This window comes from Hypanus sabinus, chromosome 13 (genome assembly GCF_030144855.1).
Source record: "Hypanus sabinus isolate sHypSab1 chromosome 13, sHypSab1.hap1, whole genome shotgun sequence".
In the NCBI taxonomy this organism is placed as follows: Eukaryota; Metazoa; Chordata; class Chondrichthyes; order Myliobatiformes; family Dasyatidae; genus Hypanus; species Hypanus sabinus.
The window spans coordinates 55,548,478-55,571,196 of NC_082718.1; the positions used below are offsets into that span (position 1 = coordinate 55,548,478).

General features: G+C 41.0%; 1 protein-coding gene across 1 annotated transcript; it reads left to right on the top strand.

Annotated features, from left to right (window-relative positions):
* The first annotated feature begins 16,988 nt into the window (after nt 1-16,988).
* spx (spexin hormone) lies at nt 16,989-21,018 on the top strand. Its single transcript, XM_059986904.1, has 6 exons — nt 16,989-17,118; nt 17,478-17,558; nt 17,676-17,733; nt 18,511-18,573; nt 19,235-19,362; nt 20,866-21,018. The coding sequence occupies exons 1-6, from the start codon at nt 17,113-17,115 to the stop codon at nt 20,866-20,868; spliced, it is 339 nt and encodes a 112-aa protein (XP_059842887.1). The 5' UTR covers nt 16,989-17,112; the 3' UTR covers nt 20,869-21,018.
* The last annotated feature ends 1,701 nt before the right edge of the window (nt 21,019-22,719 follow it).

The window sequence follows — 22,719 nt, forward strand, 5'->3', positions numbered from 1 at the left end:
TTCTGCTTAACTAAACCACACGCGTGGTCGCAGCATCCAGAAAGTCGGCAGTTTTAGCGAAACTGTGTGAACAGATGAAGAGTCGGTCATCTTTGGTCCAAATCCCGTTTGGACCGTCAGGGTCACCAATGTAATGATGTGCTACACACAGCGCTGAAATAACGACACGCAGTCGGTACGTCGTTTCGAGACTAGTTTATTCAAACTTCGCAGTGCTGGTATTTCAATCCCTAGCGCCCGCCCTCTACGGGCGGAAATGATGTCAGAGGTGCATTACCGAAGTCTCTCCCCGCGCGCTGGTTATTTGTGAGCCGGTTCACCTGCGCAGAAAGTGGGTCGCCACAATATAATGAATATTAATTGCCCAATAATAAAATCTAAAGTTTGGTAGGGCCAGTCCTCCATCTTTTCTTGATTTTTGCAATAAAAGTTTATTCACTCTAGAGCTTTTGTTATTCCAAACATAAGACAAAATCATAGAATCTATTTTATCAAAAAATGTTTTTGGAACAAAAGAGCGAATTTAGAAGATTGAGGGAGAATCTTATTGAAACGTATAAAATTCTAAAGGGATTGGACAGGCTAGATGCAGGAAGATTGTTTCCAATGTTGGGAAGTCCAGAACGAGGGGTCACAGTTTAAGGATAAAGGGGAAGCCTTTTAGGACCGTGATGAGGAAAAACTTCTTCACACAGAGAGTGGTGAATCTGTGGAATTCTCTGCCACAGGAAACAGTTGAGGCCGGTTCATTGGCTATATTTAAGAGGAAGTTAGATATGGCCCTTGTGGCTAAAGGGATCAGGGGTATGGAGAGAAAGCAGGTACAGGGTTCTGAGTTGGATGATCAGCCATGATCATACTGAATGGTGGTGCAGACTCGAAGGGCCGAATGGCCTACTCCTGCACCTGTTTTCTATGTTTCTTTATTTCTAAAAGTGAGTAGGAAGTTGGATGATTGTGAACCTTTTAAAATCCAGAAAGGGCAACTAAAAAAGCTATAATAAGGAAAAAGATGAAATATGAGGGCAAACTAACCAATAATATAAAGCAGGATACTAAAAGTTTGTTCAGTTATATAAAGAGTTAAAGGGAGCCAAGTGTCTGGCTGCCCCAAAATCGTCACGAGATGCCCTTTCACCAAATGCTCATCCCTCCCTGAACACTCAGTGTGGAATTATCATACGAGTATAATGGAGTATAGATGTTGGACCATATTTCACTTCAATCATCTAGAATATTGATTCTTATTTCAATCTAGTCTAGAATATTGTATTAGTTATCATATATTGTCTCATATCAGCTTCATTGCTAAAAGTGTAGGCATGCAGATAATGGAAAATTGTATCAACCAGACTTCTTCAATCACTGCAGGAACTGACACTTCAGGTGAGTCTACAAAAAGCCCACAAAGAATAATCTACTGAAAGTGGTGGAGACAGCTGAGATCATCACAGGCGAATCCTTCCCACCATTGAGCACATCTACAAGGAGCACTGCCACAAGAAAGCAGTATCCATCATCAAGTATACCACCATCCAGGCAAGGCTCTCCTCTCACTAATGCCATCAGGAAGGAGTTACAGGCGCCTTAGGTGCCACGTCACCAGATTCAGGAACAGAGATTATCCCTCAGCCCTCAGGTTCCTGAACTGGCACGAATGACTTCTCTCACCTCAAGACACTGAACACAATTTATGAACTCACTTTCAAGGATGTCACACCTCAAGTTCTCAGCATTCTTCATCTGCTTGCTTGTTTATTTATTTATTTATTTATTTATTGTTTCTGTATAATTTGTCTTCTTTTCCACATTAGTTGCTTGCCAGCCTTCATGTGTTGTTTTCATTAGTACTGTTATATTTCTTTTTTTTTTACTGTGAATGCCTGAAAGGAGGTGTTTCTCAGGGTAGTGTATGATCACATATATGTACTAGATAATAAAATTACTTTGAACTTTGAAGTGGATTGTGAAATGCATTGACACCTGCTTTATGGGGTATCAAAACATATTTGAGAAATTGCCACAGAAAACACAAAAACTGAGATAGTCCATAGATATGGAAGATTACTTAAGAGAATTTATAGTAATTTGAGGAACAGTAATGGAGTAAATAAATTTAATTAGAGTATTGTCTCTGCACAAGTTAGGTTCACCCATGGTCCAGCACTGCCACTGCTGTTGACTTGGAATCAGAAATCCAAAGCGAATGGCTAAAATTTAGGCAAAGGCTAAATTAGAAAAGTGAGTGGAGTCAACATAGAAGTTGCTGGAGAAATATAAACGTATTTCTTATTTAAATTTTAAATTATTTCATTTGTGCACTGACCCCAGTACATCCTTGGTATGATGGTTGTCAACGCAAATGGAGTATTTTACTGTATGTTCCAATATCCATGTGATAAATAAATCTGAACCTAAAATTAGGCAAAACATTGCAATTTATTGCAGTTAAATATAATTATGTAACAATGGGAGGGAACATGGATAACAAGTGAAACTGGTAATCATATTTAGGTTGCAATGGATTAAGTTGACATGTTGCAAACTATCTTGGATTTTAGTACATTCACTCGATATAGAACAGCACTCTATTGTAAGTCTTCAATAACTAATTGCTGACATTTGGAAATCCAGGTGGTTTGGAATCTGGCTAACCAGATAAAGTTCGTTGAGCCTTCTTCCATCGTATAAAGGTTCCAGTTTCTGTGCTCCCTTACACTCACTTCCCACTTTCCCATTCAACTCACAGGGTCCCACTTTCCCAAGCTTCCTTCAAACTCATCGACCTCACTGGAAAATTTATTACAATACAATGTGATATCTAAAAACATGAATCAAGAATGTGCTAGTGCATTAATACAAAAGTCCAGAACATCTGCTTGACTGATACCACCAAAATGCTTCATTATCATACATCTGTACATCTGTAGTATTTGCATGGCAATTACAAGAGTCCATAGGAATATTAGTTGGTGGGACTTACAGATGGAACAGAACAGACAGACAGACATAATTTATTGATCCCGAGGGAAATTGGGTTTTGTTACAGCCACACCAACCAAGAATAGTGTAGAAATATAGCAATATAAAACCATAAATAATTAAATGATAATAAGTTAATCATGCCAAGTGGAAGTAAGTCCAGGACCAGCCTATTGGCTCAGGGTGTCTGACACTCTGAGGGAGGAGTTGTAAAGTTTGATGGCCACAGGCAGGAATGACTTCCTATGACGCTCAGTGTTGCATCTCGGTGGATCCACCCTCAGAGTGCTGTTCACAGGAAAGCAGCATCCATCATCCCACCACCCAGGCCGTACTCTCTTCTTGCTGCTGCCATCAGGAAGGAGGCACAGGAGCCTCAGGACTCACACCACCAGGGTCAGGAACTGTTATTACCCCTCAACTATCAGGCTCTCAAACCAGTGATATCTTCATTCATCTCATTACTGAACTGTTCCCACAACCTAAGGACTCACTTTCGAAGACTCTTCGTTTCATATTTTCAATATCTAATGTTAATTAATTCATTATTTTTATTCTTAATTATTTTCTTCCTTTGTATTTGCGCAGTTTTTTACACATTGGTTGTTTGTCCTGTTGGGTGCGGTCTTTCATTGATTCTGTCGTGCTTCTTGAATTTACTGAGTGTGCCCACAAGAAAACGAATCTCAGGGTTGTATATGGTGACTATATGTGCTTCGATAATAAACTTACTTTGAATTTTGAACTTTGAAAGAAGAATTTCCCTGCAGATAAATCACTAATGCTATCACATTCAACAAAGCAGTGAATAAACAGGAGTACTTAGAACATAACCTTATGTTGAGATTGTTTTAAAAGCTTTTGTATTCTTCATGCATTTTCAATTAATACCATTGACAGTTCCCCTCCATATATTTATAAAAAGGTCAAATGATACTGTGCTGCAAGGCAGTATCATTCTTTACACCAAGATATTTTAATTGAAAAAAGATAGTCAATACTGTAGTGCCACTTTTCTCTTTTTCCATTCCCCGTTCTGGCTCCATGCTTATCCATTCTCTTCTCCTCACCTGCTATTACATTCCTCTTGAGCCCCTCCTCCTTCCCCTTCTCCCATGGTCCATTCTCCTCTCCAAACAGACTCCTTCTTCTTCAGCCCTTTGACTTTTGCACCTATTAGCTTCCAGCTTGTACACCTTCCCCTCCCCTAGAACCTTATTGCTGCTCTTACCCCCTTCCTTTCCAGTTCTGAAGAAGGGTCTCAGCCTGAAGCATTTACTGTTCATTTTCCTTCATAGATGCTGCCTGACCTGCTGAGTTTCTCCAGCACTCTGTGTGTGTGCCTTTAGATTTCCAGCATCTGCTGAACCTCGTATTTATGATTTGTGATTATGTTTGTCATTTTATAGTTTTTACTTACCAACTCTGGAAACAAGGCAGGGAGGGAGGGAATGAAGAGAAAGCTATTTAAGATCCAAATAAAAAGTGGAAAAATTATTTACAAAAATGAGTGAATCAGACTGCCAGTGGGGTAGAATACAGAAAGACAAGGTAGAATAGATAGTGACACCTGCAACTGGGAAATGTACAACAATGGGATTTTTTAGAAATCAACTTGCGGAAAATATGAAAGAAAGGGGCCTATTTTAAGTCAGAACACCATGGATAAATAAAGTCTTGAAGGATGGTGAAGAATACAGAGGGACCAGAAAAGATTCAACTAAGAATACTTTCTTTCTTTGTTTCTAGAAGTGATGAAATGGATAAAAAAAAGAATTTCATACATAAAGTACACCATCTTTAACAAAAATATAGATGAGGATCTCAATCCACATAACCTTAAGTAGAAGAATGACTTATATTTGGCTTGTCAACAAATACACTAAAAAATTCTATAGACTTACCGTGGAGAGCATTCTGACAGGCTGCATCACTGTCTGGTATGGAGGGGCTACTGCGCAGGACCGAAAGAAGCTGCAGAAGGTTGTAACTCTAGTCAGCCCAATCTTGGACACTAGGCTACAGAGTACCTAGGATTTCTTTCGGGAGCGGTGTCTCAGAAAGGCAGCGTCCATTATTAAGGACCTCCAGCACCCGGGGCATGCCGATTCCTAAATGGACATTTAACCCATGAATACTATCTCACTACTTTTTAAAAAAAAAAATTCTTCTTTGCGCCATTTATTTTAACATTTTATATATTTTATATTTCCACTGGTACAATCAGGTAGGAGGTACAGAAGCCTGAAGGCACATACTCAGCGATTCAGGAACAGCTTCTTCTCCGCTGCCATCCGATTCCTGAATGGACTTTGAATCTTCGGAAACTACCTCACCTTTTAAAAAAATATATAGTATTTCTGTTTTTGTACATTTTAGTTAATCTGTTCAATATATGCAATTAATTTACTAGTTTATTTATTATTTTTATTTTTTTCTCTGCTAGATTATGTATTTCATCAAACTGCTGCTGCTAAGTTAATAAATTTCATGTCACATGCCATTGATAATAAACCTGATTCTGATCCTGACTATTGTTAAAAACATGCAAACTCAAATTAGCTTAATGCATTATTGTCAGACAAACAAGTTGAAGTTAATGAAGACTGGTAGACCATCACTTACCATTACCTTTTTACATATAGCTTCTCTTTAATCTTCGAGAAGTTAATTCATGCCTTCCCTCTGCCATTTGTTAGAAGTATATTTATTGATTAACCTACTGGAAAGCTATGTTTAGCAATATTCTATATACTGTGCACAATATTCAGAAAGTTACTATATGACATAAAGTGCAAACGATGTGATTGATTATGTTTGTCAGTGAAAGTAAACCACAAACATACTGTCAGATACTTGGTGCGTCACTAGCAATATCTGTTGGAGATCTAAAGGTCAGCCCTAATTGCAGTAGCCTTACGGAGGTACATTTCAGTCAAAACACGGTTGATACTACAGTTTTTGTAAAGTAACGCTGACTACCATGCCAAGTTACACAAGTAGAGAGTGGATGCACATCTGAGATGTAAGGTTAAACTGGCATCATTGTGAGCTTATCGATGCTTTAGGCTCATTTACAGGGATCAAAATGTCAAATGAACAGAACTATTTCCTGACTTGTAGAATCAAAAGGTTAGATAATGTCTAATACCTGGGTCAATTTTTTTTCAAGAGGACACTTATTTTAAAAAAGTTAAATTATTAAATATGCATTCTATTCAACATTACCACTACATTTCTTCCTCACAAAATCAAAAATAATAAAGTGGTGCAATAGAGCAAGTAGAGTGATAATAAATGATCAACTTTCAGGTTAAATCAGTGGTGAGGAAGATGTACGTAAAGTTAGCATTCATTTCAAAGGGACTAGAATATAAAAGCAAGGAGACTGGTGAGTCCTTACTCAGAGTATCGTGAACAGTTTTGGGTCCCTTATTTAAGAAAGGATATGCTAATACTGGAGAGGGTTTAGAGGAGGTCCACAAGAATAATTCTGGGAGTGAAAGGGTTAACATATGAGCAGTCATCTGGGACTGTACTTGCTGGAATTTAGAAGAATGAGTGGGAGATCTCATTGATACCTATCAATTTTGAAAGGCCTAGATAGAGTGGATGTGGCAAAGATGCTTCCTTTGGTGGGGTGGGGGAGTCTAGACCAGAGGGCACGGCCTTAAAATAGAGGGAGATTCATTTAGAACAGAGATGAGAAGGATTTTCTTTAGCCAGAGGGTGGTAAGAATGTGCAATTAGTTGCCACAGGGGGCTGTGGAGGCCAGGTCACCGGATGCATTTAAGACAGAGATTGATAGGTTCTCCATTGGTCAGGGTATAAAATATTATGGGGAGAAGGAGGAAGAATGGGGTTGAGAGGGGACTGGATCAACCATGAGGGAATACGGAGCAGACTTGATGGGCAAAATGGCCTAATTCTGCTCCTTTGTCTGATGGTCATATAAAATAAGTAAAGAGTACAGAGTTGAAAGAGTTTCTTAGGGAAGAAATTCCAGACCAACACTACCTTAGACTATATATATTTTGCACTAATGTTGTAATGTTTATTTTGTATTTTAATTGTATAAGTTACATATAATTTATGTTATCTTATGCCTGTCATGTTTGTAATGTACTATGTTGCTGCTGCAAAAACTGTGTTTTCATAGTATTTGTGCCTTGTGCATGTATGCTTATTGACAATCGCCAGGAACTTGGACTTAAACTTGAATTGAGTGCAGAGGCACATGAAAGTCGCAGTAACCTGTTGAAACATGAAGAACTCAGCAGTTGTGGAGCATTGCATGGCTGGGGGAAGTTACAGAGATGGGGAGGGCAAGGTATTGGAGGGATGCAAGAGTGTAAAGGGGTGGTAGTGTTGTGCGGTAAGATCCTGCTTTCTGCACTGAGATAATTGATCATACAGAGAATGGTGGAATATGGATCATATGCAGTCAAAGGGATTAGTTCAATATGGTATTATGTTTGGTACAGGCATGTTGCTATGACCTAATAATATGTTTCGATGGAGTAACTATTCAGCAGGAAACTGGGAAAACTCTGTCATCATTTTTTCTAATGAGGTAGGTATTCTTGTGTTCATTCGTGGTACGTGGGCAGCACAAAGTGTGCCATCGTTTATTGTCCATTGTTGACTGTCCTTTGCCAAGTTACTTGCTAGGCCATTTCAGAAGCTGGTCAAAAATCAATAACACCCGTGGCTCTGGAGTCAAATACACGGTAAAACTGGCAGGAATGGCCGAGTCCCTTTCTCGAGGAACATCAGTGGGAGGCTGTTCCTGTTGATGAAGGGATTGAGGATGAGAAAGCTCACATCCAGTAATAGGAGTGCTGTAGGTCTCTACTGCTGAGTTTCTCACATTTCCAGCCCACACAGATGGAGGCTATTTGACCCATTGACTCTACGCCAGCTGTTAGAACAATCCCATAAATACCATTCCCCACTTAATTCCCTGTAAATGTTTTCTCCTACATGCCTATTAACATGTCCCTGTTTTCTTACCACCCACCTACAGTAAAAGTAACTTAAAACAAGCAGTTGATCTATCAACCAGCATGTCTTTGGGATGTGGGAGGAAACAGGGGCACTCTGGGAAACCCATGAGGCCACAGGGAAAGTGAATAAACTCCATATGGACAGCACCAGGGTCAGGACTGAACCGAAGATCACTGGAGCTGAGGGAGAACTGAACAAACTCCTAAACACTGAACCAACCAGCTTTTTCCCATCAGCACTCTACTTCCTTCCTGCTTTACTGTGATCCAGTGCACGTCTTTTGCCAAAACAAATCAATTAGATTAATTGACTTATTCCTCTGTTATTCTCAAACATTCTAGTTATAAATTTTCAGTTTACAATTTCATTAGACACTGATGTTTACCTTGGAACATATATGGCTGTGGCAGTTACAGACACTTAAATACATTTTCACTTCGGTTTTAATAAGTGTGAATAACTATCTACAAACAAAACACATGCAGCAAAAAACAACAACATTCAATAGTTGTAAAGAATAAATAATTATATAAAAATAAAACCAGAGATTAAAGTAAGGATATGGAATAAAATGTACATAAATACTTACGTCACATCATATGCTTATAATGTAATCAGCATCGTAAGTCCTCCAGGGGACCACAGCCTTGTCTTGGGGCTTGGAGCCTTGCGTGGCTCAATGCCTCTATGTTGGCTGGGGTCAAGGCCTTGTGCTTTGACTCCTGGTAGGATCACCCATGCCAAACAGGTCAAAGGGTAGAGTCCAGACGAAGACTGGTCCACCAGTCCTCCATGTTCACAGGTTTCAGCTCAGGGCTAATGACCCTGACTGGACAAAATAAAATTGTTATGGAAGCAGCAATGAAAAATCCTTCCTTGTCTGCATCTGATGGTATCGACAGACAGAGATGGAGGACCATCATCGTTGCCCCAAATGCCAGTGGCGTAAAGTACAGTAAGTAAGTAAGCATTATAAAAAGTGATTTAAAGTGTTTACAGTGTGGTTTGGTAATGGGGGGAGTTTATTTATTTAGTAATACAGCATAGAACAGACTCTTCTGACCCACCGAGCTTTGGTGCCTAGCAACCCACCGATTTAACCCTAGCCTAACCACAGGACAGCTTACAATGGCCTATTAACCTACTAACTGATACATCATTGGACTGTGGGAGGAAACCAGAGCACCCAGAGGAAACCCACACACAAATGGAAAGAACGTACAAACTTCCTTACAGAGGATGCCAGAATTGAACACCAAACTCCAACGCCCAAGCTGTACTGGCATCGTGTCAACCACTGCACTACTGTGACATCCTAAGTAAGTTAGTAAATTGTGGGAATACTATGGTGGTGCTGGAAGCATGGCGACACTTGTGGGCTGCCCCCAGCTCACCCTCAGACTGTGCTCGTCATTGATGCAAACATGTGACAAATAAAGCTAATGCTTAATCCCTTTAAGATCTTTCATTTCCCTACCGCACTGGGACAAGCTGTTTTCAGCTCCATAACTCAGCAGCTCAATTCAATTCAAGTTGAATTGTCATTCAATCATACATGAATATTCATGGATACAGCCAAACAAGACAGCATTACTCTGGAACTAAAGTGCAAAACACTGTACCAACAGTCACACACAGCACAAAGCATACACAAGCTAGCAAGCACAATCACACAATAAGAGAGTCCCAGAATTCGGGCCATTAGTCCCCAGTGGACCACAATAGAGCCTGTCTCCTGTGGAGTAAACACTGGGGGGCAGCACTGACCCAGAACGCCACACCACTCCCAGTGAAGCACACTGGCCCCAACAACCACCCCTCCCCCCCCCCACTGACGTTGTGGCTCGAGGCCCAGTCCTTGCACATACAAGACATCGAGCACACATAAAATATCAACAAAATGCAATGACACAGAATACACATGTCCAGACCCCCAGCCCATCGAAATCATCAGTCGACCACAATAGAGCCTATATTCCGCTTACTGAACACTGGTGGGGGAACAACACCAACTCCAGCCTGGATGCTGTGCTGTGCCTACCCTGGTGGAGCACACCAGCCCCGACGCCTGCCAGGCGACTCCCAGACCCATTACCACACTCACTACCAGACCTGCTGAGCTATACTCACTCCGCAAGTTGTGCAAAACCTCCATTCAAATAAAAACAAACATTGCACCTTTGTTCCTACCCAGACAATCAGCATGTCCGAGAATGAAGCACTCTAAGCTATTGAACAGGAGAATTAGAAGGTATGCCACTGGGCTGGGGCTTAGAAATTGTAGTAGATAGAGGGGCTGAGTGGGTCCAACTAGAATCTTTGATCAGATTAACTGTCTACAGATGAAACTTTTAAGATGATAAGTTTTTTTTTGTTTTAATATCCCTACAGTGCTTTCCAGAAGGGAGATCTAGGAAAAAACAGTTTGCAGAGTAGATGATATCTGGAATGACTTAAAGCTTAAGTTTTCAATACACTTCAAGGATGACCATGTTTCATCATTCTCTGGACCCTGGAGAAGTTCCTACCCATGGCCAATGTAACACACCTATTTGAAAAAGAAGAGACAGAAAACAAGAAAGGAGATTACAGATCAGTGAACCAAATGAGAGTGGAGGGATCAGTATTGGAATCTATTATAAAACAGAAACTTGGTAAGCTTCGGCAAAAATTGCTTGAGGTAATGAAAGGAGGAATATACTTAGCCTATCTATTGGAGATTTTTGAGGATGTAACAAGTTGAATAGTTAAATGAGAACCTGCATATGTGGTCTGTTTGGAAGGCATTTTAGTAAGTCCCATATGCAAAATGGGATTAGGGATAATGCATTTGCAAAGATTGAGCATTTACATAGATTGAAGATTGGTTATCAGGCAGAAAATATAATGGTGGATCAACTGGTACCTTTAGGGTGGTGGTTAGTGATTATTAGGGGGAGTTGGGTATAGGGATCATTGCATCAAAATTAGGAAAAATGTGTCTCCCAGCAGGTGGCTAACTTGTGGAATTCTCCAAAATAGTATGTACACTCAGAGGGCACTTTGTTAGGTACAGTGCTTCCTGTACCTAATAAAGTGGCCACAGAGTGCATGTATGCGCTCTTCAGCTACCGTAGTTCATCCGCATTAATGTTCAACATGTGTGTTCAGAGATGCTCTCCTGCACACCTCTGTTGCAATGTGGTTATTTGATTTACTGCTGCCATCCTGTCAGATTGGAAATTCTGATCCATTTTTGCCCACAGAACTGCCACTCATTGGTTTTCTCTTTTGTTTATTGCACCATTGTCTGTAAACTCTAGAGACTGTTGTGCATGAAAATCCCAGGAGATCAGCAGTTTCTGAGATACTCAAACCACTCCAACTGGCACCAACAATCATTCCAAAGTCAATGCCACATAGATCATATTTCTTCCCATTCTGATGTTTGGTGTGAACAACAGAACCTTTTGGCCATTTCTGCATGCTTTTATGCACTGAGTTGCTACCATGTGATTGACTGAGTAGATATTTGTATTAAAGCAACACACACAAAAAGCTGAAGGAACTCAACAGGTCAGGCAGCATCTATGGAAAAAAGTACAGTCGACATTTTGGGCCTGCCAAAAGCTTTTAGCCCAAAACTTCTTTCTATGGATGTTGCCAGGCCTGGTAAGTTCCCCTAGCATCTTGTGCGTGTTGCTCCGATTTCTAGCATCTGTAGATTTTCTCTTGTTTGTGATTAGATATTTGCATTAATAAGCAGGTACCTAAATAAAGTAGCCACTGAGTCTACTTTGGATATGTTAATAGAAATCACAGCACTCCCCACCATCCAGGCCATGCACTGTTCTCGGCAGGAGGTACAGGTCCTACTAAGTAGGGTTTTTTTTATTCACAAAATTTTCAATCCTTAAGATAATTTCCTCTTTTATGAGGCATTGTAAGTGTTGTTACTTCGATGTACTTGTGCTATTTTTGAATAATAATAATAATAATAATAATAACAACAAAGAGATTTGAAAAGAAAAGGAGGTACAGGTCCCATATTGCCATGTTCCAGAGCAGTTATTACTCTACAGTCATCAGACTCCTGAGCTAGTGCAGATAATTTCACTCCCTCAATGCTGAACTGATTGCACTATCTATAGTCTGACTTTCAAGAACTCTACAATTCAGTATTATTTATTCATTTGTTTATTATTGGCACACTTTGCCTTCTTTTGCACATTGGTTGTTTGTCGGTTTTTGTTAATTGTAGCTTTTCATATTCTATTTATTTTCCTGTAAATGCCCACAAGAAAAGGAATGATGAGGTAGTATATGGTGACAAATACACATTTTGATAATAAATTTACTTAAAACTTTGAACATTGAGAGAGTGGTGGAAGCCGTGTTACTGGCAGAAATGTCTACATGGGAACCACCTACGATACAGAAGCATGCCTACTGGTCAACACGGTGAGGCGGGCCAAATGGGCTACTCTATGTTGAATTACTCTTTTCAACAGTAATAGAAAATGCAGGAAAATCTCAGTAGTTCAGCATCTGTGGAAAGGGAAACAGAGTTAATGCCTCAGATCAAAGAATCTTGGCCAGAACTGGGAAAGGGACAAAACCATTTTTAAGCTACAGAGTAGTTTGGCAAAATTTGGACAGGACAGAACCAATATCTGTGATGGAGCTCAAATAGATTAAATGAGGGAATTTGATGGTGAATCATTGGTACATTCTGTAACCCACCTTCCCTGTCACTGAAAACTAACTCCCCGTTCTAAAAAAAGAACATATTAACTGTTTCTATTTCCAGTGCTTGTTTTTATCTCAGATATTTTATCTGCAAATAATTTGATCCACCCCTACACACACACACACCCACACACACACATACACACACCCACACACACACACACACACACACACATACACACACACACACACACACACACACACACACACACACACACACCCTATGCACCTATGCGCTACCTATTTGCTTACGGTCCACGGTCGACCATGGATTTTGCATGTGTCTATATGATCCACAGGACAGGACGCAAGCCAGGGCAGTACAACACGAAGAGCAAGCTGTTACCCCTGCAAAAGGTCCCCCCTATCGACGCAGCCGATGAATCCATGAGAACGGCAGAGACTGATACAGTTCGGCACAAGCGGTGTCATGGGAGTTGCCAGTCAGCATTGAACTCAATGTAGGACTGCCTTAGGGACTCCAGCTCCAGATTTTTTCTCGGGATTTACCCCCGAAGCCTTCCCCATGAGTGGGTATAGCCACACGGCAGTGAAGGTTTGAGATCAGAGTTTTCTTTCTCCTAGATGAGCTGCCAACCATGGCTGATGAGCCCCATCTGCCCCGTGACTGTTTTTCGGGTGCCAATAACCCGCCGTTACCCCTTCTCCTGTCAGTAGACAGGCAACGCCAACAAAATGTTGGTGGAACGCAGCAGGCCGGGCAGCATCTATAGGAAGAAGTACAGTTGATGTTCCGGGCCGAGACCCATTAGTCCTGACAAAAGGTCTGGGCTGAAAAGTCAACAGTGCTTCTCCCTATCGATGCTGCCTGGCCTGCTGCGATCCACTAGCATTTAGAAACATAGAAACATAGAAAATAGTTGCAGGAGTAGGCCATTCGGCCCTTCGAGCCTGCACCGCCATTCAGTATGATCATGGCTGATCATCCAACTCAGAACCCTGTACCTGCTTTCTCTCCATACCCCTGATCCCTTTAGCCACAAGGGCCATATCTAACTTACTCTTAAATATAGCCAATGAACCGGCCTCAACTGTTTCCTGTGGCAGAGAATTCCACAGATTCAACACTCGCTGTGCGAAGACGTTTTTCCTCATCTCAGTCCTAAAAGGTTTCCCCTTTATCCTTAAACTGTGACCCCTCATTCTGGACTTCCCCAACATCAGAAACAATCTGGAGAACCCTCTCTGTACTCCCTCTATAGCAAGAATGTCTTTCCTCAGATTAGGGGACCAAAACTGCACACAATATTCTAGGTGCGGTCTCACCAAGGCCTTGTACAACTGCAGTAGAACTCCCTGCTCCTGTACTCAAATCCTTTTGCTATGAATGCCAACATATCATTTGCCTTTTTCACCACCTGCTGTACATGCATGCTCACCTTCAATGACTGGTGTACAATGACACCCAGGTCTCGTTGCACCTCCCCTTTTCCTAATTGGCCACCATTCAGATAATAATCTGTTTTCCTGTTCTTGCAACCAAAGTGGATAACCTCACATTTATCTACATAAAATTGCATCTGCCATGAATTTGCCCACTCACCTAACCTATCCAAGTCACCCTGCATCCTTTTAGCAACCTCCTCACAGCTGACACCGCCACCCAGCTCCGTGTCATCCGCAAACTTGGAGATGCTGCATTTAATTCCCTTGTCTAAATCATTAATATATATTGTAAACAACTGGGGTCCCAGCACTGAGCCTTGCGGTAACCCACTAGTCACTGCCTGCCATTCTGAAAAGGTCCCGTTTACTCCCACTCTTTGCTTCCTGTCTGCCAACCAATTCTCTATCCACATCAATACTATACCCTCAATACCGTGTGCTTTAAGTTTGCACACTAATCTCTTGTGTTGGACCTTGTCAAAAGCCTTTTGAAAATCTAAATATACCACATCCACTGGCTCTCCCCTATCCACTCTACTAGTTACACCTTCAAAAAATTCTATAAGATTCGTCAGACATGATTTTCCTTTCACAAATCCATGCTGACTTTGTCCGATGATTTCACTTCTTTCCAAATGTGCTGTTATCACATCTTTGATAACTGACTCTAGCATTTTCCCCACCACTGATGTCAGACTAACCGTTCTATAATTCCCCAGTTTCTCTCTCCCTCCTTTTTTAAAAAGTGGGGTTACATTAGTCATCCTCCAATCCTCAGGAACTAATCCAGAATCTAAGGCGTTTTGAAAAATTATCACTAATGCATCCACTATTTCTTGGGCTACTTCCTTAAGCACTCTGGGATGTAGACCATCTGGCCCTGGGGATTTATCTGCCTTTAATCCCTTCAATTTACCTAACACCACTTCCCTATGAACATGTATTTCCCTCAGTTCCTCCATCTCACTAGACCCTTGGTCCCCTACTACTTCAGGATGATTATTTATGTCCTTCTTAGTGAAGACAGAACCAAAGTAGTTATTCAATTGGTCTGCCATGTCTTTGTTCCCAATGATCTATTCACCTGTTTCTGACTGTAAAGGACCTACATTTGTCTTGACCAATCTTTTTCAAGTATCTATAAAAGCTTTTACAGTCAGTTTTTATGTTCCCTGCCAGCTTTCTCTCATAATCTTTCTTCCCTTTCCTAATTAAGCCCTTTGTCCTCCTCTGCTGGTCTCTGAATTTCTCCCAGTCGCTTTTTTTTGCTAATTTATATGTTTCTTCTTTGGACTTGATACTATCCCTAATTTCCCTTGTCAGCCACGGGTACACCACCTTCCCTGGTTTATTGCTTTGCCAAACAATTGCCGTAGTTCATCCATGCAATCGTTAAATGCTTGCCATTGCATATCCACCGTCAACCCTTTAAGTATCATTTGCCAGTCTACCTTAGCTAATTCACGTCTCATACCTTCAAAGTTACCCTTCTTTAAGTTCAGAACCTTTGCTTCTGAATTAACTCTGTCACTCTCCATCTTAATGAAGAATTCCACCATATTATGGTCACTCTTACCCAAGGGGCCTTGTGTGACAAGATTGCTAACTAACCCTTCCTCATTGCTCAATATCCAATCTTGAATGGCCTGCTCGCTAGTTGGTTCCTCGACATGTTAGTACAGAAAACCATCCCACATACATTCCAAGAAATCCTCTTCTTCAGCACCCTTATCTATTTGGTTCACCCAATCTATATGTAGATAGAAGTCACCCATTATAACTACTGTTCCTTTACTGCACGCATTTCTAATTTCCTGTTTAATGCCATCCCCAACCTCACTACTACTGTTAGGTGGCCTGTACACAACTCCCACCAGCGTTTTCTGCCCCTTAGTTTTTATGCAGCTCTACCCATATCGATTCCACATCCTCCAGGCTAATGTCCTTCCTTTCTATTGAGTTAATCTCCTCTCTAACCAGCAATGCTACCCCACCTCCTTTTCTTTTCTGTCTTTACCTCCTGAATATTGAATATCCCTGGATGTTGAGCTCCCATCCTTGGTCACCCTGGAGCCATGTCTCTGTGATCCCAACTATATCATATTCATTAATAGCTATCTGCACATTCAATTCATCCACCTTGTTACCAATGCTGCTCCCAATGACACACAAAGCCTTCAGGCTTGTTTTTACAATTATACAATTATGTTGAAAAGTGGCTCTTTTTGTGTGTGTTGTTTAAATTTCCAGCATCTGCAGATATCCTCGTGTTCCTGTCAGTAGAAACGATTCTACGGGGTTAATAGCTAAGCCTCACGTGAAGGCCAATAGCTGGACTTAGTTGCCCGGGTCTATTCGAGACGTAGCGTATCGGGAAGATTTAATAGGTAGAGGAAGCTCATCCTTACTGTTTCACCCTTAAGGGTCCTGAATGCACTAAAACAATTATAAAAGATGTAAGTTAGAACACAAGTTAAAATGGAAGTTTATTTGTCGGTTGCCCAGACTGAGTTCAGTTAGAAAGCAAACTGGCTGATTAACTTCACAAATGCTGAGCCCCTCCACCGTTTGCTGTTTTAAGCTTACAGTAGTCAAAATCAGGATTTGCTTCAACTGGAGAGTCCTGTTCTGTCACGTCGGTGTACTGAAACAAGTAATCGAACATCCTGCGCAATACTCAGCTCTCGTTCGTCAGTCCCCTCTCTCCAAGTCAGGAGACAAGCACTGATGTCGCTGAGGGAGTTAGGCAAAAGATTAAAACATCGAGAAGGCTGCCTTTGGCTCCTCGCTGATGTCCATCATTCATTGATGCTCCGCCACACCTCCGTCTGGTTCTTCCCTTTTGGCTTCATCTCCTCCATCTCCAAGATTGACAAGTGGTCGCTCTTTAAAAAAAAAGGTCGAGCATTTAAAGAGTGCACGCCGCTCTCAGGGAAAAAAAAAACGCAACTTGATCTTCTATCAAACCTTGAAGGATTTAAAGAACTATGAAGGTGAGCGAGCTGCAAGTGGCGCTTGCAGGCGGCTGCCCCATTGTACCGAATGGCCGCAAGATTATTCCGTCTCCTTCCAAGTGTTCCTTGGGAAATGATTTAATCGGGTCTAACCTGTTGGTTGCTGAACCTAGAGCCACGGCACCAGACAAACATTGAGGCAGTTGTCTGTTCCTTGGCGGTTCATATAACTTCCCACAGGTGAGACTCGAAGTAATACAAATGCTCACTGGAGCGACGGAGAAATGCAAAGTTTACCGACGTAAGCTAAACAGAATTGCACTTCTTAAAAAATGTTGAGGTGCGGTTGCAGAAAAGATTGTGACAAGTTATTTACTGAGCTGCGTTTTGCTATGCAGGGTCTGGGGACTGCCGCGATTCTCACTCTGTTCTTGGTCGTTGCATCTTCGCTCTTCGTACAGTCCAGCAGCGTGCCACAGGTATTGGTCTGCTCAATGCTGGGTTATTTTAAACGAATTCGACTCCGGTTCCGCGCTTTATGCTTCCGCTCCGCATTTATCGCTAAAACTGACGAGATTACGCTTCTTGTTGAATAGGCTCAGTTTTGGAAGCGTAACTGGACACCTCAAGCAATGCTGTATCTAAAAGGCGCACGTAAGTCAAACCTGCGGTCGTATTCTCTTCGGTTAATTGAGCTGGTACTTGTTTAATGGGGATTTAAGTAATTATGGCATTTTATATTTATTCTTTGTTTCAATATGGAACAGGTAATTAAAGTTTGTGAAATAAACTTGGTAACTGAGGACTACTTGGATCTTATGCCTTCATTTGGAACGCATAACAATAAAAAGACTACAAGGCCCGGGAGTGGTATTATTGCCTCTCGATATCTACGGAGTGTTGGGGTCTGGAGATGGGAGGCTTAGAATGTTTGCAGAGGACCCGATGAGTTGAAATGGAGTGCTTGTGATTATTTGTATAATTAACTTTATTGTATATACGCCATTAATTCACAGCAGATCCCAAATAGTTTGCAGTAATCAATTATTTAATGAGTAGGAGGACTAGGTTAGATTTACTGTGTACTCTGGATGACCTAGTAAGTACATAAAAATAATTCTTTGGCGTGAAGTGGCTTCGTAGAGCCCAAGGCATTGAAGGTTATTACATAAATTTAAACACTCCGAAGAGTATTTTTTTGTAATCCGCACTCCCCGAGCATCAACACTACTGAACTGAATGCAACTGAGGAAGGAAGCAGATTTCTTGCCAACTGATCGTCACTCTTGCCGGCAAAGAGGTCATTTCTCACAGTCATTGACCAACAGTTCAACAACTAGGTTCACCTTCAGTAGGATCTTAAATTCGCAATGAAAGGCAGAGTAATGACATACTAGGTCCTCCGTTCAAATTTGTGATTTTTTTTTACAGAGGGGTTGCGGTTCATAGCGGAAGATGAAAGAGAACACGATCCCACTGAAAACATAGATATCGGTAAGAGGCAGAATCAGGTTTAGTATCACCGGTATGTGCGTCAAATTCGTTAACTTTATGGCAGCAGTACAATCAAATACATAACAAATAAATGGAGAAAAGCTGAATTACATTAAGTATATATATGTTTATTAAATAGTTGTTAAAATAAGTAGTGCAAAGAAGAAAAAAAAAATAAAAAGGTAGTGAGATAGTGTTCATGGGATAAATGTCAATTTAGGAATCGGACGGCGGGGGGAGGACAAGTTATTCCTGAATCGCTGAGTGTGTGTACTCTGTACCTCCGTCCTGTCCCTAACGAGAAGTCATCCCCTGGGTGAAGGACGCCGCTTTCCGAAGGCACCGCTCCTTGAAGGTGTCTTGGATACTACGAAGCTGACTAATTTTACATGTTTCTGCAATTTATTTCGATCTTGTGCGATAGCCACTCCCTGCCACCCCCCCCCCCCATACCAGACAGCGATGGTACAACGGTCGCAATATCTCAAAGATGCTTTGTACATTACAGTTTGGTATTGCATTAGAAATTATTATGTTGAATAGCGGGGTGAGCTTGAGGAACCGAATGGTCACCTCCCGCTCCTATTTTCTTGTGTTGACCCGTTAGTGGTACGAGTTCTGCCTTGCATACCCAACAACAGCATTTTTTTTTACCTATTAGAAAGCAGAAGCCAAACTGACAGACCAATAACCCTAAGACAAGCAAAGGCTATATTCCTGGCTGCAATTAGAAATGTGGAAGACGCCGAGACCTATTGCAAACGTTCCACAAGTACACTGCACACAGAGGTATGTAAAGCTGTTAACTTTAAACACATAGAAATACGGAGAGAAGCAGTAGACCTCTTCACTAGATTGTCATCGACATTCCAGTTTGTAACTATCAGTAATCTGAATTTCTGGGGCATATCATATTTCATGGCCATAAAAGTGCTGCAAATTTTGCAAGATACTCCAATAATCCCGTGTCGGATTGTTTGGAAATCCGTGTCTGGCTCATTCATTGGTCCGGAATGGCATCTGGGGTTCATGCTGCAAGAGGGTGAATGTGGCCAAATCTGGGAGTTGAGAGTGCAGCAGGTCTGTACCAGGGGCCGGGTGTGCAGAAGGAACCAAGATGGGCATGAGGAGACCTCAAATCGAATTTATTGTCATATACATGAGTACTTGTACATACAGGTGCAATGAAAACTCTTGCCCAGCCAAAAGCCCAGGCAATGGTATACTTTTCTATGTTCTAAGTTGGGTCCGGAATGCTTCTGTAGTTCCTGATCTGGTTAAACTCATGGACTTCACAAGAACATGATATGTAAAGAGAATTTGGCTATTATTAACTGCATCCAGTAATGTGGAAGATCTATTTCCCCATCCCATCAAAGTACTAGAATATCAGAGCTTCACCATACCAAGATAATTCTAGCTCTCTTTTGCTCTCTAAATGCTACACAGAGGGGTTCTTGCAGTAGTTAATAAAATTAGATAACTTAGATCAGAAAGTCTAAACTACTGGAACAGAGCTTGTTTAGGTGCTGTATGAAGAATCAGAATTACAATTGATTTCTCAAAATGCAAAATTGTAACTTTTCAATAGACATACATCCTCTATGGTGATCTGAGCCAACTAAGATCAGGATAGTTTACTAACTCTACATCCAAGATGGAGTTGAGATCTTTATTCCACACATACCACTTAGTGTTGAGGCCAGAATGTCCCCTTTTAGTCTCATGTGACCACAAGGCCTTCTACATCTTTACAGCATCTTCCAAGTGACAGTTTGCAGTTTTTATGGGCAAGGATATATATGTAGTACATATGATGTAAATCTGATACTGCACAAGCCATGCCTACTGTCAAGTATGGTGGAGGTAGCATCATGCTATGGGGATGCTTTTCAGCACCAGGGACTAGAAATTTGGTCAAGATTGATGGGAAGATGAATGCTGCTAAATACAGAGATCCTGGATAAAAATCTGCTAGCCCCTGCCCAAAAGCTTAAACTGTAGAGAAAGTTTGTCTTTGAACAGGACAACCACCCAAAGATTACTGCTAGAGCAACCATGGATTGCCATCCACCAGCACTCCCCCAACTAACCTAGTACAACTTGAGCAATTTTCCAAGTAGGAATGGGCAAATCTTGCTCTATTATGTTGTGCAAAGCTAATAAAGACTTATTCAAAAAGACTACTAACTGTAATTGCTAGAAGAGGTAGTTCATTTTGAACTGCTAACATTTCAGTTTTTGAATTTTTAACTTCTCATGCTTTACAATTTTCTCTTTTGGGCTCTACAGTGAAAAAGGAGCATGTGATTCACACAAGAAATCAGCTAAATTGATCAAAATCCCAGGTAATACTCATCTATATGAACAAAGGGATGGGGCTGAATACTTTTTCCAAGGCAGTGAAGTTCAGCAGCCACCAACAAATCTCCTTTATCTCACTACTACCTGACACCTGGAAGCTGAATGTTTTCAGACTTGTTGACTACTCAGATTTCACTACAGACCATAAGACATAGGAATAGAATTAGGACATTTGGCTCATTAAGAATGCTCTACCATGTGATCACGGCTGATGTATTTTCCCTATCCCCAATACCTTAGACACAATTACTAATCAAACACCCATCAACCTCCACTTTTAAGTACACCCAATTACTTAGCCTCCACAGCCATCTGTGGCAATTAATTCTGGATTAACCAACCTCTGGCTAAAGAAATTCCTCAATTCTGTTCTATTCCAGAGCTGTGCTGTCTGGTCCTAAACAGTCACTTTTAGAAACATTCTATCCAGAGCTACTCTTTATCTCCTCATTCTTGTACCTTTAGGGAGTATAGGCCCAGTTATCAAACACTCTCGATCAACTCTTTCTTCTCAAAACTCCTCTGAAGCCTCTCCAAAGCCAGCAATTGTCTTTAAGTTCTTACCTAATTTTCAGTTAGCTGTTTGATGAGTAGAAGCAGGATTTCTTAAGAATTTGAGATTATCTCTTGTTCAAATGAAAGGGTAGGATGAAATCCTTAATCACAATTGTGGCCTGATTAATAAAAGCTTAAATCAAACTGGTAGAAGATTAACAACCACAGGCTAATTAAGGAGATTCAGAGAATAACTGGCATTATGAAACTTTGTTAGTCTTTATCATGAGGAAATGAGGACAATGCTGTTGATCATTGTATATGATTTTCAAATGAAAAAGCAGACCACATGAGCAGAATTAGGCCATTTGGCACATCAAGTCTGCTCCACAATTACATCACAGCTGATTTATTATCCCTCAACCCCCTTCTGCTCCCCTCCCCATAACCCTTGATGCCCTCATCAACCTCCACTTTAAATATGCCCAGTGTCTTGGTTTCTACAGCTCTCTGTAGCAATGAATTTCACTGATTTACCATCCTCTGGTTAAAGAAATTCTTCATCTCTGAAGGCACACTCCTGTATTCTAAAGCTGAGTTCACTGGTGCTAGACTCCTGCACCATAGGACACATCTTCTCCACATCCACACAATTCAGGCCTTTTGATATTTGAGGGGTTTCATTGAGTACCCCTTATTCTTCTAAATTCCAGTGAGTACAGGCACAGAGTATCAAACACTCCTCACATTAGCCCTTACATTCCTGAGTTCAATTTTGTGAACCACCTCTGCCCAACCCCCCATACCAGTATACCCCTTATTAGACAAGTACTACCTGTGTCTTATTAGCAATACATAGAATAAAGGTACAAAAAGAGCACAGCTCTAGAAAATGTTCAATAGACTGAGTGACGCATATCACTCAAGTTCAAGATTTTGGGATCACCTCTACTTGTACAACTTGGGTGTAACAGTACTATTGAATTTTATGCAAACAGCAACAGATGTGACTCTTAAGAGAACAAAGGGTATGGTCAGATGTGACTAATAAAATTCAATGTACCAAAGTGTGAGATGATGCAGTTTGATGCAAAGGGTGAAAAGGTAATGCTAGACGGTAGAATTTTAAAGAGCGGAAAAGGAACTATTTGTACATAAAACCTTAAAGTAGCAAGATAAGTTAATAAAACTGTCAATAAGGCATACAGGAATCCAGGCTTTATAAATACAAACAAAAACTTATGCAAATACTTAACTCATTTGTGTCCAGCTCTAGATAACACTTTC

Bases quoted from the DNA above. Each gene is read 5' to 3' on its own strand.
- spx (XM_059986904.1), top strand. The intron at 17,559-17,675 runs GTATTGGTCTGC...CTTGTTGAATAG, and splicing joins AGTCCAGCAGCGTGCCACAG to GCTCAGTTTTGGAAGCGTAA. The intron at 17,734-18,510 runs GTAAGTCAAACC...TTTTTTTTACAG, and splicing joins GCTGTATCTAAAAGGCGCAC to AGGGGTTGCGGTTCATAGCG.